At 39.3% G+C, this 17,932-nt stretch overlaps 1 protein-coding gene across 3 annotated transcripts; it reads right to left on the bottom strand.

The window, feature by feature from the left end:
- Positions 1–1,238: 1,238 nt before the first annotated feature.
- Positions 1,239–7,991, bottom strand: LOC113773166 (probable 3-deoxy-D-manno-octulosonic acid transferase, mitochondrial). 3 transcript variants are annotated; one of them, XM_027317731.1, is made up of 13 exons: positions 7,762–7,991; positions 7,567–7,660; positions 6,512–6,554; positions 6,028–6,150; positions 5,258–5,377; positions 5,098–5,176; positions 4,448–4,558; positions 3,919–4,016; positions 3,688–3,778; positions 3,380–3,499; positions 3,228–3,298; positions 2,040–2,536; positions 1,239–1,565 (listed from the first exon to the last, which is right to left on the bottom strand). In XM_027317731.1, exons 1-12 carry the CDS (start codon positions 7,958–7,960, stop codon positions 2,363–2,365), a joined length of 1,323 nt encoding a protein of 440 aa, XP_027173532.1. In that variant the 5' UTR covers positions 7,961–7,991; the 3' UTR covers positions 1,239–1,565; positions 2,040–2,362. The 3 variants fall into 3 exon arrangements, with proteins under 3 accessions (XP_027173532.1, XP_027173533.1, XP_027173534.1); XM_027317732.1 differs by lacking the exon at positions 5,258–5,377; XM_027317733.1 differs by lacking the exon at positions 1,239–1,565 and having other exon boundaries at positions 2,459–2,536; positions 2,628–3,298.
- Between the last annotated feature and the right edge of the window lie 9,941 nt (positions 7,992–17,932).

The raw sequence follows: 17,932 nt of genomic DNA, 5'->3' as shown, positions 1-17,932 counted from the left end.
GTCGGGAAAAGTGGAGAGGTTGTATGCAGCTTTGTGTTTGAGTTGAAACCTTTTCTAGTTTCTGCTATCACTCAAACGATGAGACAATGAAGGCGCGATTAGCGTTCAAAAAGCCTTAAACATGTCACCAGCTGGGCGTTGTCGGGATTGTAATCCTTCCATTTCATTTGGGACAGATAGAATAGGGCTCCTTCTTTCCCTCATAATAATTCATGACCTTTCTTCTGTTTTGTCTTGCAGTAGTATTGCAAACATAAGAAAGATAGAAAAAAATAATAATAGTAATAACGAAAAAGGTTTCTGCAATTCTGGACTCGTTTAAGAGCTTCAGCTCTGATTGACTCTCTGTTACTCCACTAATTATGTGGTTGCATAACCAACTTAGCTGGGCTCTGATTGACTTAAACCCTACTCTTTTTGAGTGTTGGTCAACGAATCAAAATCTCTTGACTTACATTCTTCTCTTCTATGCAGTGTAGTTGCATTGAACTGGTTGAAGAAGGTCCCATCCAAATCCTCGACTCAATGCAGGCACACCACGAAGGTCTTGGCAAAAAGGCATGCTAGTCCAACTGTAGGCAACATGACGAGTTTCCCGTGAATTCAACTACTTACTGAAGTGGCAGGAATTGTGACATTAAGAGCGCAAATCAACTATAACTTCCTAGACCCAAAAAAAAAAAAAAAAAAATCTGCTAAATTTTTTCATTGTTTTTTGACATGAAATCTTCTAAACCTTGAGTTCATATGTTTTCCGGTACCGCCTTGAGTTCATATTGAGATGATGGCAGATGGATATCCTTGCAACATTAATAATTTACCGCTCCAAGAGTTTTCTGGCATTCTCTTAATACGCAAAGAAAGGGCATCGTTCCTAGGATACGAAAAATCGTTGCCAGTTAAAGAGTCCAAAACCACTCCCCTCTCACCCTTAAGTCAATTGTTTACTCCATTAGTACGCAACCCAAAAGCTTCACACTTCAGCAGAATACAGATTTAAAATTATTCTTGATTTGCTGGAAGGAAAATTCCATGAAGAATTTGGAATATCAACACCACTTTGAAGCGAAAAAGTAACGGTAATAACAAAACCAAAACAAAAATCGGTAATAACAAGTCACAAGAAGAAAAAGGGCGGAGCATGGTTTGTCCGCCAAGGCAAGTACGGTCGGTCATTCAGCGATTTAATATGGGTAAGGGGCAAAAACGGTAATATATTTCATATCACTGTTCCTAAATGGTATGACATTTTATAAACAAGTTGTAATGTATTGTTAATTACTTGTACAGTCTCATAAATAGATACAATTATTATGTTTGAGTTTCACGTAAATAGTAACTAAATATGAAGTTGTACAAGTAGTTAATTTACAAGTTACCACTTGTTAAAATGTTGGCACACCGTTCTGGCCCCTTTCCCATTATAAATATTTGCCGATTCTTCTGCACTGGCACGATTATGCAGCCGCAACAAGAATATCCGTGGGTTTGACCATGGTGCTGAATCCTTCCAGGGTACAAAGATAATAGGAAGATTTTCTATCCATCTGCAAATCTCAATTATCCTGAAGAAGAAATCAAAACAGAATCCACTACAATTAATAGGTCCATTCCCCTTCACTAAAAAATCAGACAAACGTTAACACGAACATTTCCCATCAATCAACTTGTGAAAAAGTAAACATACGGTCACTTTTTAGAAGAAAACACTACTCAGGCTAAACAGAACCAGAAACAAATAAAGCGTAAAACGGCTTTGATCAATTTTTGATGTCAAAGAAAAAGCTACAATTCATATTAGAAAAGTGCAGGAGAAGTGCAAAATGAAATTAAAATTTGACAAGTACATCACATATGATTAAACAATTTAGTTAAAAAATGCAAATTCTAAAAGTCAGAAACATGCAAATGATCGTTCTCAATCAACAGTTAGGCTGCAAGCTCAGATATCACATAATCTTGACCCAGTAAAAAAAAATAAAAATAAAAATAAAAAACGACTACAGGAAATTACATTAAAAAAAGAAAGAGGAAATTACCTCGGGCAATTACTTTTACTTTCATTCTCTGCCCACAGTCATGTCTTTGGCAATGCAACCTCCTTGTCCTACAAGAAAGGTTGATTAGCTTTCAAAGATTATCAGAGGCTTCTTCATGGAGGTATTCTACATAGCCTGATTGGTTCAAATCATCCTCAATACTCCTTTTAATTATTCACTACAGGTGCTAGAAGCTTCCAATGTTGGGAGAGAGCAGTGGAAGGGAATCCCACCCGTTGCCCCCAGAATCGAACATCAAGACGAGCTGCACTGGGGAGAAAGAGGCTGGCTAATTTTAGTGTTTGACATCTAACTTTGCAGAGTTACATTGGCACGCTTTTATCTAAAATGTGGAATTGTACTAAACGCCACATATTTTCAACTACACCATTTGACAGAGCATGATATGCTTGTTTTGCAGCTGCACGTCGTGTTTCCAGAAGTTCGGCATCACTAAACAGCTCGATGAGAGCTTCTACAAGCATGTCTCCTGAAACCTGCAGGACCAAATCCATGACACTAAAGGCACCCAAAGAAAAGGTTCTAACAGGGGAATACAAGAAAAAAACTAGAATCCACTTCATATACCTTTCATGAATTCCAACAAAAGTCAACATGACAGCCTCCGACATGCTAAAACTTCCACAGCTTCTATTACTGTTCTTAAGGTGCTCAATGACTACAATGCTCTATGCAACTAGAACTACAATCACTAGAAACTGATGGCATCCCCACATAGGTTTAGTAGAAACAAGTGCACATGGTGGTAAGCAGTGTTCATTCTTTGTGGAAGGTACCATAGTGCCTCCAAAGGATATTCAAACATCATAGCATATATAGTAATACTGACAGGAGACAATAATGTTTACAGGGTGTTCCTCAAGTTTGGTGGCTATAATCTTGACCCCGAAAATGAGCTATCTTGCCCTCTTACCTTTTCCCTCAGCCAAATTCAATAGTCTCGGCTTAGGTTCCCAACAGCAAAGGACCAAGACTATCTATCTAATATGGGGTTCAATCATCCTATGTTGTATTTGGCTCGTACATAACCAATGAACACCACACTCAATTATCAATGATATCATAACAAAGAAAAGTAAGGACACCCAACTAGCTAAGAAGGCCAATCACTGTTTCTTACACATACAACCAACAAATGCTAGATATATTTAAGGAAGTTTTCTTGACCTGCAGAACCGATGAAGGATTTAGACGTTGCATTTCTTGTACCATGTGGTTGAAATGGCCAAGATAATGACCTGAAAGTTACAAGAAACACAATGTTAAGATCAGAACTAGGTAACAAAGGTATACGAGGAATTTCAGGGAAGAAGTGTAACCAGTCAAAACAGCACAGCCAGCAACAGCAGCTTCTGAAATATTATGACCAGCCAAACCAGGCAAAAAAGAACCCCCAATTACAGCTATTGGAGTTAACCTATAGAGTTCCCTTAGTTCACCTTCAAAGCACAATTGATCATGGACAATCAAGAAGTTAAAATCACCAAAACATTAATATTTTGCAAAACAAATTACTCAGAAAATTAATTACATGCTTTAGTATGATATTGACTTAGGAAAAAAGACATCCTCAGTTTTCAAGTCCTTCTTAGGTTTAATAGAGTTGTGCAGCCAATAGGAGACGAACCTAATGTATCCACCACATATGTCTCTGTTCCTAATGAAAGCTTATCACTACGAGACCTTAATGCTACACTGATTCCTTTTCTCTGCAACTCCTACAGTCAGGCAAGTAGAAATGAGAACTCCAGTCATCAAAGAAAAGGAGGTTTTTCTCACCTATGAATAATTGAATATACTACAATAACAATTTTTCTCAAAATTACAGAAAGATAAAGGCAATGCATTACAATCATACCAGAACAATTTCTTGACCGACCTCCAGGTGCCGAGGCACAATGATAGTGAGCATATCAGGATAAATTTCCTTCAGCGCCTTGTGAACTCTTAGCATGACTGCGGAAAAATATTTTGAAAATTCATTAACAAAATATCCAAATTCACTGGCAGTCAAACTTTTCATGAACAGGAACCCAATAAATTCCATGACAACTTCTAGGCTAGCTTTTAGTCTCTACAGCTGATGGCTTTTAACTTTCACCAGCTCTTTTTTGTTTTCTTTTCTTTAAAGTTCAATTCCTGAATGTTCAAGTAGAATGTAAAAGAACAAGTTCATTTTGTCCACTCTTTTATCCTTCCAACTCCAACTGAAGAGAAGGAAAGATGAAACAAAGGCAACAGATTGAAAATTCTCACCATTATGTTGTCCTAAAGAATTAGGTTACCCCCATGACAAGTTCTGCCTTCAATTCTAAAGATCAAAATATACAAAATGAGAAATCAACATTAGACTATAGAATTTTTGTAGAATAGATCTCAAAACCTACTCTTGTCTTCACCCCTATGCAATGAAGAAGCCATCCACACCTTTCTATGTTTAAGCTGTTCCTGCAATTCTTCTAGACCATTATCCCCTGCAAGGGTGGTGTCTTCTACGGCTGAAGGATGTGGCAAGTGCAAACCAAATTTCAGTACATCAAATTTAATAACCATTGATATAGACACAAAATATGTCTATAATAGCACTGATATGATAACACAAGTTAAAGAAATTTTTACGATGCTAGCTACTGCATGAGTAAAATATTTGGAATTAGGTGAGATGAGACATCATCTTCTACTTCAAACAACGGAAAAAGGGATATAAACTTAATCTGCAAAGCACGAGTTCATTTGCAGTGTCTTGATTCACTGGACTACATATGCCACAGAACCCTTGAGGTTTTCGAATTTGGTTTGCAATCTCATGCACCAGAAAGAACATATATACACCTTCTACAAGCTGTATTAATATGTATATGCAGCCAAAATATGCACACAAAAAAGCAGCAGCACACCCCAAAGATGTAGCATGCCCAAGGGGTCTCAAAAAACCAATCAAAGCTTCAAAAGAAGGAACTTGTAAGGTCTTCAAAATAAAATATTAATATTTGAATTTACTTAACTTTTTTGTTCTAAGTTCCAAAAAGCAGCATACCATATTTAAGGTCTCCGGAAAAGTTGATGACAAGTGGCGGAGCTTGAAGCAGCTGAAATTGAATAGCCTGTTTATTGCTCTGTTGCAGATATTTTAGAAAAAGATTATTGAAGCAATGTCAGTAGGCCAAACCATTTGATATATAGAAAAAATACATTACCAACGGAACTATCAATGAAAATTTGGAGAGCATGAATGCAGCCAGAGGAAGAACCACTGGTAAGGACCAATAGCGAAAAGATTTAGCAGACATCCGTGCATTTAGCAATGCCAACGCAATCTGGGTAGGAAATTGCTGGCGTAAGTACAGGCACAATTGGCAAACTAATATGTCACAGACTAATATGAATTGGATGCCATCAACAACAGAAATAATGTCCCCATCATGATGGTGAAGCAACAACAACTGAGAAAGGTCCCATCCAGGCCCAAACCAAAATAGAAATAAAATGCACCTATATATATATATATATATATATAAAATACATGTTATCTTCCTCAGGAGGAAAATAATATCATGGAGGCATTGACAAGCCAAGCAAAGACACATTCTAAAGCACAAAACAATGGGGTATTAACTATATCAGTTGTTTGTTAGGTTATCCATCGTTGAATTTCACCTTCAACTGACAACCTTTTCCAAAATCAATTTGATCAAGGTTCAGCCCAAATCCAACTTTTTAAAGCTTATGGGAAAAAGAATTATGCATGTCCAAAACCATATTAGGTATCCTTGCTCAGTCCATGCAAGACAGGTGAAAACTTAATTTCAACCCACAACTTGCTTCAAGCTTCAACGTCCACTTGTATTGCACTCTATAAAGCATTGTAATAATTAAAAATCTCATCAAAGCCAAAATGCACAATGTACAGTATGCAATCAATTCAAATCCAGTCAAACAAGTATCTAATATATGAAGAGGTGCTTACACCCTCTTTTGCTGCACCGATAATCAGGTTAGGCCAAAGTTCACTTTCAATTAGGATGATTGCATTTGGCTTCCAATAACCAAGAAAAGCCTCCACAGCAGCAGGGGCATCAACTGGGGCAAACTGGTTCCCGCATAAAACTACTTAATTAGATTAAAGTAACTGGGAACACAACATAATATGATCAAGATAACAAGACTCGTCAAGCATGAAGAGCACGAAAAATAACAAGAATCATCAAGCATGAAGAGCACAAAAAATATATAAAAAATGAAAATGCCATCAATTTTTCAGGATACACCACCAACCAGAGACATCAGCAATATCTACAATTTTAGCTGGGTCATTGGGTAAACTGAGATGAAAAGAGCATATTGACTTGCTCAATAACTTAGAGCATCTTAATTTCATTAAAAGTACAGGCCACTGCGTGTACACCTTTTAAATAATGTCTGAAAGATGTATAACAAACAGATGCAATCACCTGATATATGACATTAGCTGGAAGCTCCTTCTTTATGACCTCACTACAGAACAAAAAAAAAAAAGGAAATGAAGACAAAAGCAAACAAGATGAGATGAATAGGCAACAAAAGTAATTTCCTGTTAATTATAAACTTTAATCCAGAGAGAGAGAGAGAGAGAGTTGGGGAATTATAAGTGTTTTTGCAGTAATTTCTTTATAAAAGGTAGACCTCCCATGGTATGTCTGTCAGTGAAATTACTGCCTACCCTTTTCTTTTGGGAACTTATACTAGTCTAAAGAATATCCAAAAGTTTACCTATTTTTCAAGTTTAGTAGATCCAAGAGCAAAGGTTGAGCTAAAACTGTTTTCAAGTTCCCTGGCTGCGAAGCAAATATGCTAGAGTCCGGTCTTTGACCTCTGACTGTGAAATTACTGATTGAACATAAGTAAATTACAGTAAATATTCTCAGTCATGTTAAGGCGGGCTACTTTGTGGAGTCCCTTTGGGAAATCCTTCTAGTCTCCAGAAGTGCACCAGGCTTTATGGTGACTTTCAAATGAAAATCTATTATGACCTTCATCAAACTAAAATATTACTTATTCTGCATTATAATAGCTTTCGTATCATTCATTGAAAGATATGCAGTAAAGTAAATATCATTCATCAAACTAAAATATTACTAAAGTTTATTCCTCAGCTGTGTTGTCGTAATCAGTCCAACTCACGTAATCCCAAGAGAAAATTACAGTTTGTCTATATCCTTCTGCTATAAGGACCACTACACCCCTTTTAAGTAAAAGTTGCAACTGTTAGATGACATACATTTCAAGACTTTCCAGCAAGTCACTACACAAACTTTTTTACGTATTGATTAATTGCCATGGAAAATCACTTCATAGGTCACATAATCTCCAAAAGCAACTCTTATCCCTCCACCAAACTTCAACGATTGACTGCTATCCATTCAATATTAACTTTGCAATGAACATTTGCGTCCCACCAAAAAACGAAGCTACGAGATTCCAGCTCCAAATTTCAAAGTTAAAATTAATTAATGGAAAATGAACTTACAATGCTGACAGCGTCGTCGACGTCATCAAGACAGTAACGTCCGGCCTCCTCGTTAAACAGCATTTTATCACCGGAATCGCAGCCATTCCTTCACCTATTGGAAATAATCAAATAATTAAACAATTATTATAGCGCGAGAAATTACTAGTAGTAGTAGATTTTAAACACCAAAGGGAAAATTAAGCAATTAATAACCTAAAGAGACGGCGTGGAACCAAACTAAAGGTCCGGCGGGCCGAGGAAGCGAGGGGCGGCCGAAACGCTCAGTCCACCGTTTCGGATGCTCGAGACCTCGGAATTTGCGCCACCGTAGGTGGAGATTTATCATCGGCGATAGACCATAGGAAAAAGCTCGGTAGATTTTGTAAATTAGTTCACCTTTCTTCCTAGCCATTTTGAGCTACTGAATCTACAGTGCTGACTGTAGAATAAAGCAGGCTGTCAGGACCAAAGAAACTAAGTGCAGGTCGTTTGGTGCAGAAGGTTGTGCGTTTTAGTAGAGAAAGAATAAGACGACACCGTTGCATTAAAATAAGGGCGGTGATTGTAATTGCAATACAGTTGAACACAAGTTAATGGGCTAATTGCATAAATAGCCCTTGTAACAGAATTACGAACTGACATTAGTTATTGCAACAAGATTCATTTCTTTTCCTCTCTCCTTTCTGTTATCTTCCCCTCTTACTTGCTGTCCCCAATTTCCCTTCTTCCCCTTCTCCAATTCTTCCCCAAACTTCCCAAATTAGCCTGCAAGCCTGACATTTGGTATCAGAGCGGTCGATTCTTGGCCGCGAAGATCCAGAATGGCAGAAAGCACGAGATTTAGGACTTTGGAAGATGAGCTCAAGAAGCAGGAGCATCGACTTCAAGAACTGATGGAATCCATGGCGGCGGTGCGGAATGCCGGCGCTGAAGAGTGGCGGCAGAAATTCCAGTCAGAAATAGAGCAGAACAATGCGAAATTGGAAGCGATAGCGGGGAGCATGGATCAGAAGTTCAATAAAATGGAACAAAGATTCAGCTCAGTGTTGAAGTTGCTGATGAAGGAGAAAGGTTTGACCGACATGGATGGGGGTGTATCAGAGCCAATCCTGCCCACACCACCTGCTCATTTGAGATTGACAACTTCCACCGAATGATCGGGGATGCCGCCGGAATATAGAGGTAGGCAATTTACCCCTAATGTACCTCGCTTAGAATTGCCAATGTTCAATTCTGGAAATCCTAGGGAGTGGGTGCGAAAATGTCAAAAGTACTTTCTGAATTATCAGATCGCCAAGAACCAAATGGTAGATGTAGCAGAGATGTTTTTGGAGGGAAAGGCTGACAACTGGTTTCAGGAAGTGAAATTAGTGAAGCCTGGGATATTATGGGGAGAGTTCAGTGAACTCTTATGCGAGAGGTTTTCGGGAGGTAGTTCTCGTGACATTGTCGAAGAGTTCAACAAGTTACAACAGAAGGGTTCAGTGGAGGAGTATGAAGAAAAGTTTGAGGAGCTGAAGACACTAATGTTGATGAAGAACCCCAGGCTAGACGAACTCTACTTTGTTTCTAGCTTCATTAGTGGTCTCAAAGAAGACATCAAACCTATGGTAAAGATGTTCAAACCTGTTGACCTTGGTCGATCAATCCTTGGTTTTGATGATTAACAAACCAAAATGTAGATTTGGTCTAATGTTTTTATGTGAGAAATTTGTTAGAATCAGGTTCAATGGTGTCAAGGAAAGAAAACCAACCAAATGAAGAAGCAAAATCAGGTCACTCATGTCGGACGGCCAAAAGGAAACTATCGGACGTCCGAAAGGATGAAGAACATCAAGAAGGAAACTCTGTCGGACGCTCATGAGGAAGCATCGGACGTCCGGAAGGATCGGACGCACGCCTCGGACGCACATCGATCGCATCGGACGTCCGAGAAATTTCGCAAAGATTTGATGACTCTCTGCCTACGTTCGGACGCAGGGTTCGGACGTCCGACAGGTGGTTCGGACGTCTGACAGGCACCTGTCGGACGTCCGACAGGCCAACGGCTAGTTTTGACAGCAATTAATATTTGACCGTTGGAGAGTCTTTTGGAGCCATTTCTCACCTTCTATAAAAACCCCAAAGCACAAGAAGACTAGAGACTTTTGCCAACACAAAATACAAGCTTACAAGTGAGATTTTTGAGTAGAAAGATTCTTTGTTGGTTGTACAAGGGGTTGGGAAAGTTGGGTTGTGAGGTTGCTCAAGTGAAAACCTTGGTGAAGGTGAACCTATCACTTGGAGTGGTAAAACCTTGGTGAAGGTTGCCTCATTTGTATAAAATAGTTCTTAATTGGGTGAGTGATCTTTCAAGTGTAGGTTGTTGAGGGTTAACTAGAATTGTTGTAAAACTCCTTGGCTCAACCAAAGAGTGTTTGGGGTGAGGAAGGAGTGAACCTTCACTTGTACATCTTGGTTTGCATCGCCATCAATTGAAGAGGCTATTGGATTGATATTTGGTTTGCATTTCTTATCTTTTCTCTTTAATTAAGTTTTCTTTATTGTGCTTAAATTTGATATATTTTTGTGCATCATTGTGAATTTGTTTGTACTCATTGGGTTGCACCGGGCTCTTACAGTTGGTATCAGAGCTTGGTCTCTTTTGATCAAGCTTAACCGCTTAGAGTAAAGATCATGGCAACCATAAAAGTTTCTTTTTTAGAAGGGCAATCTATTGATAGACCACCTATGTTTAATGGTTCTCATTTTAGCATGTGGAAACAAAGAATGATGATTTTCTTACAATCTGTTTACATTGAATTATGGTATGTGGTAGAAGATGGTCCTTATGAAGCTAGAATAGTTGACTCTATCACCAATTTGAGTAGATTAAAGACTAGACAAGAATTGAATGAAAAAGACAAGAGATACCTTTCTTTGAATGCCAAGGCCATGTGTATATTGTACAATGCATTAGATGTAAATGAATCTAGTAGGATTAAAGGTTGTAAATCAGCTAAAGATATTTGGGATAAATTGTGTGTATTTCATGAAGGTAATCAAGATATTAAAGAACAAAAGAAATCTTTACTTGTTTCTCAATATGAATTTTTCAAAATGCATCCTCTTGAAAATGTTGATAAGATGTGTAGTAGATTTTGTGACATTATTGAAGATCTTAAATTGCTTGGAAAAGAATATTCTTTGGGTGAGAAAAATAGAAAGATTTTGAATGCCTTGCCAAAAGAATGGGAAAACAAAATAAATGCTATAGAAGAGGCAAAGGATTTAAATTCTATGTCCATTGAATCTCTTGTGGATACCCTAACCTCTTATGAATTAAAGCTGGAATTCAAAGTGCAAGAGGAAGAAAATGCAAGAATGTATAAGAGAGGCATAGCTTTTAAAGCATCTCAAGTGGGGGATAACCCATCCTTCATGGGTAATGAAATCATGGAAGTGGACAATGATATAACTCCTCACATCAAAAGTTTCAAGAAGATCTTCAACAAGAGATGTTCAAGAGGAGATTGCAAAATTACATGGGATGAATGCAATTCAAAAAGAGAAAAAGAAGAGTTGGCCCAAATGGCACTAATGGCCGTTGGAGAAGATGAGGTAAGTTCTTATCACTCTTCTTGTGATGAAGATAATGAAGATGATGATGTGAAAACTCTTATGATTAAAATGCATAAAAGTTTGAAAAAATCTTATGCTAAAAATAAAGATTTGAAAACAAAAATAAATGATTTGTTGGAAGAAAACTCCAAACTTTTTCAAGAAAACAAATGTTTGAGAATGGAAAATGATGATTTAAAAAATCAAAAAGGTGTTTTTGATTGCAAAAATAATTTGAAAAGGAAGTTGGAAGAGAAAACAAAGTTTTATGAAAAAATGTTGGAGGAACAAAATTTGTTAAAGAAAAGAATTAATGACTTGAACGAGGTTCTCCAAAATGAAAAACAAAAGTTTTCTCAAACAAAAGAAAGCAAATCTTTTCAAGGCACAAATAAGTTTGCTAAGAAAATTAGTTGCATTAAATCCACTTATGTGCAAAATACTTCTATCATGTGTCACTTTTGTTGCCAATTTGGACACATGCAAAATGATTGCTATGTAAAGAAAAATATGAGAAAAGGTATGAAATCCATGTGGATTGCTAGATCATGTTGTAATAACTCCCAAGGACCCTATTATGGTCTTGACTTGAAAAATAAAGGGGGAGTTTGCTTTTTGATTGATGCCAAAAGGGGGAGTAGGATTTATTGAAATTTCTTTGCATGTTGGCACTTTCTAAGGGGGAGCTTTATTTGAACTTATTTGATAAAAGAAATCTTCATTTTGTTTGTCATCATCAAAAAGGGGGAGATTGTTGACCTTGGTCGATCAATCCTTGGTTTTGATGATTAACAAACCAAAATGTAGATTTGGTCTAATGTTTTTATGTGAGAAATTTGTTAGAATCAGGTTCAATGGTGTCAAGGAAAGAAAACCAACCAAATGAAGAAGCAAAATCAGGTCACTCATGTCGGACGGCCAAAAGGAAACTATCGGACGTCCGAAAGGATGAAGAACATCAAGAAGGAAACTCTGTCGGACGCTCGTGAGGAAGCATCGGACGTCCGGAAGGATCGGACGCACGCCTCGGACGCACATCGATCGCATCGGACGTCCGAGAAATTTCGCAAAGATTTGATGACTCTCTGCCTACGTTCGGACGCAGGGTTCGGACGTCCGACAGGTGGTTCGGACGTCCGACAGGCCAACGGCTAGTTTTGACAGCAATTAATATTTGACCGTTGGAGAGTCTTTTGGAGCCATTTCTCACCTTCTATAAAAACCCCAAAGCACAAGAAGACTAGAGACTTTTGCCAACACAAAATACAAGCTTACAAGTGAGATTTTTGAGTAGAAAGATTCTTTGTTGGTTGTACAAGGGGTTGAGAAAGTTGGGTTGTGAGGTTGCTCAAGTGAAAACCTTGGTGAAGGTGAACCTATCACTTGGAGTGGTAAAACCTTGGTGAAGGTTGCCTCATTTGTATAAAATAGTTCTTAATTGGGTGAGTGATCTTTCAAGTGTAGGTTGTTGAGGGTTAACTAGAATTGTTGTAAAACTCCTTGGCTCAACCAAAGAGTGTTTGGGGTGAGGAAGGAGTGAACCTTCACTTGTACATCTTGGTTTGCATCGCCATCAATTGAAGAGGCTATTGGATTGATATTTGGTTTGCATTTCTTATCTTTTCTCTTTAATTAAGTTTTCTTTATTGTGCTTAAATTTGATATATTTTTGTGCATCATTGTGAATTTGTTTGTACTCATTGGGTTGCACCGGGCTCTTACAAAACCTCAGACCCTGATAAAGGCCTTTGAGGTTGCTGAACTGCAGGAATCCTCCCTGGAAATTCAATCTAAGCAAAGTAAAACTGTAGGGAGAGTTGCGGTGGACTCCAGATTTGGAATGTATAAGAATTCGACGAATAACCAGACTCGTCCAAACTCCTACAAGTTGCCTGCTATCATTCCTAGTCCGCAGAAGACAGATTTTGTACATAGAGAGTTCAACAAACTCTCTGCTGAGGAAATGCAGTTTAGGCGTAAAAATAACCTGTGTTATAGATGTGGGGAGAAATTCGGAATAGGACATCAGTGTAAGAAAGGCAATCTAAACTACCTAGGCACGGATGAAGAGGAGGACACTGAGTTTGAAGACGCGGAAGGGGAACAAGATGAACTCACAGGACGGACGGGCGAGCTGGCAGAAGTATCCCTTAATGCTCTCTCTGGTGCTATAAAGAGGAAGTCTATCATGTTGATGGGCAATCTGGGAGGGCTTCCAGTTAAAATTTTGGTGGACACAGGAAGCTCTGATAGCTTCATCAACCACAGGGTAGTCAATTTGTTGCAACTGCCATATCAAACAGTTAATCCCTTCATTGTAACCTTGGCTGATGGCACTGACATTACCAGTGGAGCTATGAGTCCCAAGGTCACTTGGTTGATCCAAGAATACAGATTCCAATTTGACTTGAAAATCATGGAATTAGGAGGGTGGGACATTATTTTGGGAGTCGATTGGATGTGCCAGTTCAGCCCTATCACATTTGACTTTCACTCCCTCAATATTGCTCTTAGCGCTGAGGGAAGTTTGCTGCACCTACAGGGTTTTATCAATCAGCCTGCAATGGGAGTAGTGAGGGGCAAGGATCTCAGATCCTTCATACAGGAGAAACAAAGGTGTTGTGCAGCCTGGCGACCAGAAGTGACAAAGGAGCCGGAGGAACCACTGCCTGAACCTATAGAAGGGGTTTTACAACTGCACTCTCAGGTGTTCACAACTCCAGTAGGCTTGCCTCCAGAGAGAGAGCTCGATCACCAGATCAACCTTAAACCAGGGGCCGAGCCCTTCAAACTCAAGCCCTACAGGTACTCTCATTCCCACAAAACTGAGATTGGAAGGCAGGTTGTTGAGATGCTGACCAATGGAATTATTACCCATAGCACAAGTCCTTTTGCTTCCCCTGTGCTGTTAGTAAAAAAAAAAATAACACTTGGAGACTGTGCATAGATTATAGAAGGTTGAATGAGTTGACTATAAAGGACAAGTTTCCTATTCCTAACATAGATGAGCTATTAGATGAGTTACATGGCACGAAATATATGTCCAAGTTGGATCTCAGAGCTGGTTATCATCAGTTGAGGGTAAAGGCAATTGACACTCCCAAAACTGCTTTCCAAACACATCACGGACATTTTGAATTCTTAGTCATGCCTTTCGGACTGACAAATGCGCCGGCCACATTTCAGGCATTGATGAACAGAATTTTTCAGCCATACTTAAGGAAGTTTGTCTTGGTTTTCTTTGATGATATTTTAGTATATAGTCCTTCTCTGGAGTCACATGCACGACACTTGCAGACGGTGCTCAGTGTGTTAGCGGAGAACCAATTGTACTGCAAGAGGTCAAAATGTTCATTTGCTCAGACTTCGATTGAGTACTTGGGGCATGTAATCTCTGCCTCAGGGGTAAGCATGGACTTGGCTAAAATTGAGTGTATTCAGTCATGGCCCCCTCCAAAATCAGTCAAGGAGTTGAGAGGTTTTCTTGGGTTAACTGGTTATTATAGGAGATTTATCAAGGGGTATGGAGTGATCAGTAAACCACTGACTGTGTTGTTAAAAAAAGAGGGCTTTGCGTGGAACCATAATGCTCAGATGGCATTTGAAGACTTAAAAAGGGCTATGACCACAGCCCCAGTGCTAAGCATGCCCAATTTCGACATTCCTTTTGTGATCGAAACCGATGCTTGTGGGGTTGGCATGGGTGCAGTTTTGATGCAACAGGGCCACCCTATAGCCTTTCTTAGCAAGGCCCTATCCACTCAAAACCTGGGATTGTCTGTATACGAGAAGGAGCTGCTTGCCTTGGTGATGGCTGTCAACAAGTGGAGACACTATTTGGTTGGCCACCATTTCATTATCTGGACAGATCACCAAGCTCTCAAGCATCTGTTAGAGCAAAAACTCACTCAACCACTGCAACACAAGTGGCTCACCAAGCTGCTTGGTTTAGACTATGAGATACAATATAAGAGAGGTGTCGAAAATGGGGTGGCTGATGCTTTTTCTAGGCGGAGGATGGAAGGCATCACTGATGACAAAGGAGCAACTGAGATGTGTGCCTTATCTTCTGCTCAACCTCGGTGGGTACAAGAGCTACTAGAGAGCTATATGGGGGATGCGTAGGCTCAACAGAAGCTGTCTGAGTTAGTGTTGGATCCTAATGCAGACCCAGATTATCAAGTTGAAAATGGAGTCCTCAAGTTCAAAGGGAAACTGTATGTGGGCATAGCTAATGGGGTCAGAACCTACTTGATCAAGGCCTTGCACGATTCAGCTATTGGAGGGCACTCGGGACAGAGGGGTTGTCTTAAAAGGGTGCAATCCTTGTTTCATTGGCCAGGGATGAAGAGTGAAATTATCCAGTATGTGAGATCCTGTGATGTTTGCCAGAGGAACAAACATGAGAATGTTCCCTATCCTGGCTTGCTGCAACCTATTCCAGTGCCTCAGCAGGCTTGGTCACACCTTACCATGGATTTTATTGAACAGTTACCACCCTCTCATGGCTTTGACACTATTTTGGTAGTGGTGGATCGCTTCACTAAGTTTAGTCACTTCATCAAGCTCACCCATCCGTACTCTGCCCAACAAATAGCTCAGCTTTTCTTGGACAACATTTACAAGCTGCATGGGCTGCCGGAAACAATCATCACTGACAGGGATCGAATTTTTCTTAGCAACTTCTGGCAAGAGTTGTTCAGTTTGGTTGGGGTCAATCTTCACTATAGTTCCTCTTACCATCCGCAGTCAGATGGCCAGAGTGAAAGAGTCAACCAGTGTTTGGAAAACTACCTTAGGTGTATGTGCAGTGAGCACCCCTCTCATTGGAGTAGTTGGCTTGCTACAGCTGAGTTATGGTACAACACTAACTTCCACACCAGCTTACAGCTCACTCCGTTTGAAGCGTTGTACGGGTACCAGCCAAATCACATTCCTCTGGGGCCTTTCCATGATAGTATTATACCTGCTGCGAGCACTATGGTTCAGTCAAGGCTACAGGTCCTATCTCTTATAAAGGAGAATCTGGCTAAGGCTCAGAGTCGTATGAAGTTATTTGTTGACAAGCATAGGTCTGAGAGGAGTTTTCAAGAAGGAGACTGGGTGTTCCTCAAGCTTCAGCCTTACAGGCAGCAATCAGTAGCTATACGAAGGAGTGTGAAGTTGGCTGCCAAATACTTTGGACCCTTCCAAGTCATTGCAAAAGTGGGAGAGGTAGCTTACAAGCTTAAACTGCCAGAGGGGGCTCGCATTCACCCAGTGTTTCATGTCTCACTGCTTAAAAAGAGGGTGGGAGTGACACAGGCCGTGGAATCTACTCTACCTGAATTGGATGCAGCAGATCAGTGCTTATTGAGGCCAGAGAAGGTTTTACAGAGGCGGGTCATCATAAGGGCTGCTCAGGCCGTCATCCAGTACCTGGTGAAGTGGAATAACCTGCCAGAATCCGAAGCTTCATGGGAAGACACACACTTCATAGATAGGCAATTCCCAGATTTCAAAGCTTGAGGACAAGCTTTTTGTTAAGGGGAAGGGATTGTCAGGACCAAAGAAACTAAGTGCAGGTCGTTTGGTGCAGAAGGTTGTGCGTTTTAGTAGAGAAAGAATAAGACGACACCGTTGCATTAAAATAAGGGCGGTGATTGTAATTGCAATACAGTTGAACACAAGTTAATGGGCTAATTGCATAAATAGCCCTTGTAACAGAATTACGAACTGACATTAGTTATTGCAACAAGATTCATTTCTTTTCCTCTCTCCTTTCTGTTATCTTCCCCTCTTACTTGCTATCCCCAATTTCCCTTCTTCCCCTTCTCCAATTCTTCCCCAAACTTCCCAAATTAGCCTGCAACCTGACACAGGCCCCGGTAAATGCCTGAGCCGTGCCAGGTGCGGGGTTTGGGCTTGACAAAGAGTGTGTTTGGATTGCAATTTTTCAAAGGAAAAATTATTACATTTTTTGTGTACATATTTTTTAATTATCTTTTTACCTCACATATATTAAATTACTACAGTAATTTTTTTACAAAAATTCCAGAAAAATTCAATCCAAACAAACTTTCTCTTGATTTTGAATGTAAAACTGTATCGTGGGATAATTTTAAGTGGATGCATAATTACTTCACAAAAGATACTGCAATAAACACAGTAAAAAGTTAAACTTGCATTTACGCCAAGTGATGTAATAAACTTTTAAGTATGCTTGCAAAATGAGCAAGTTGTACTTACTCAACACAGAGAAAAGAAGAGTTCCATTGCCTAACAGAGTAGACTAGTTACTCATGGACGGAATTAATGGAAACTAAAAACAAATACATACCCACGTTGTTGTCTATGAAGTCACTAACTCTTTGGGAGGGATTCTCAAACACGACTTTTCTCAGCGATTTACGAGATTCAATGAAGTCTAATCTGACTAAATATTTCAATGACTCAACCAACGAAGAATCAATTAAAACAAAAAATTACAGAATTCTACTAACCCTAAATTGACAATCGAATTATCCTTAACCTCTATCTTTGATCTCGCAGCCTAATCGGCAGGCTCCCTTCACTTTATACACTTTTTTTTTTTAATTTCATTGCCCGTGATAGATTTGGAATTCCAGAAAATCACTTCTAAATGATTGTTACTGCTGCCCTAGAAGTCCAAAGTAAATTTTCTTGTTTTTTCTCATTAACTGTGCTATTACCTTCTGGTTTGCTGAAGCAATTATTTACTCCGTCACCCCGAAAAATTAGCAATGCACAAATGGATATATTTTTTCCACTATCATTGATAATC

This window comes from Coffea eugenioides, chromosome 6 (assembly GCF_003713205.1).
Source record: "Coffea eugenioides isolate CCC68of chromosome 6, Ceug_1.0, whole genome shotgun sequence".
Classification (NCBI taxonomy): domain Eukaryota; kingdom Viridiplantae; phylum Streptophyta; class Magnoliopsida; order Gentianales; family Rubiaceae; genus Coffea; species Coffea eugenioides.
This window is presented reverse-complemented; position numbering and strand designations above follow the sequence as displayed.

Excerpts from the sequence above, each read along its gene's own strand:
- LOC113773166 (XM_027317731.1), bottom strand. The coding sequence starts at position 7,960 with ATGGCTAGGAAGAAAGGTGAACTAATTTACAAAATCTACCGAGCTTTT. Across the intron at positions 5,177-5,257 it reads TTTCATTGATAGTTCCGTTG|AGCAATAAACAGGCTATTCA; the intron begins GTAATGTATTTT and ends TATCTGCAACAG. Across the intron at positions 2,537-3,227 it reads ATCCTTCATCGGTTCTGCAG|GTTTCAGGAGACATGCTTGT; the intron begins GTCAAGAAAACT and ends TTGGTCCTGCAG.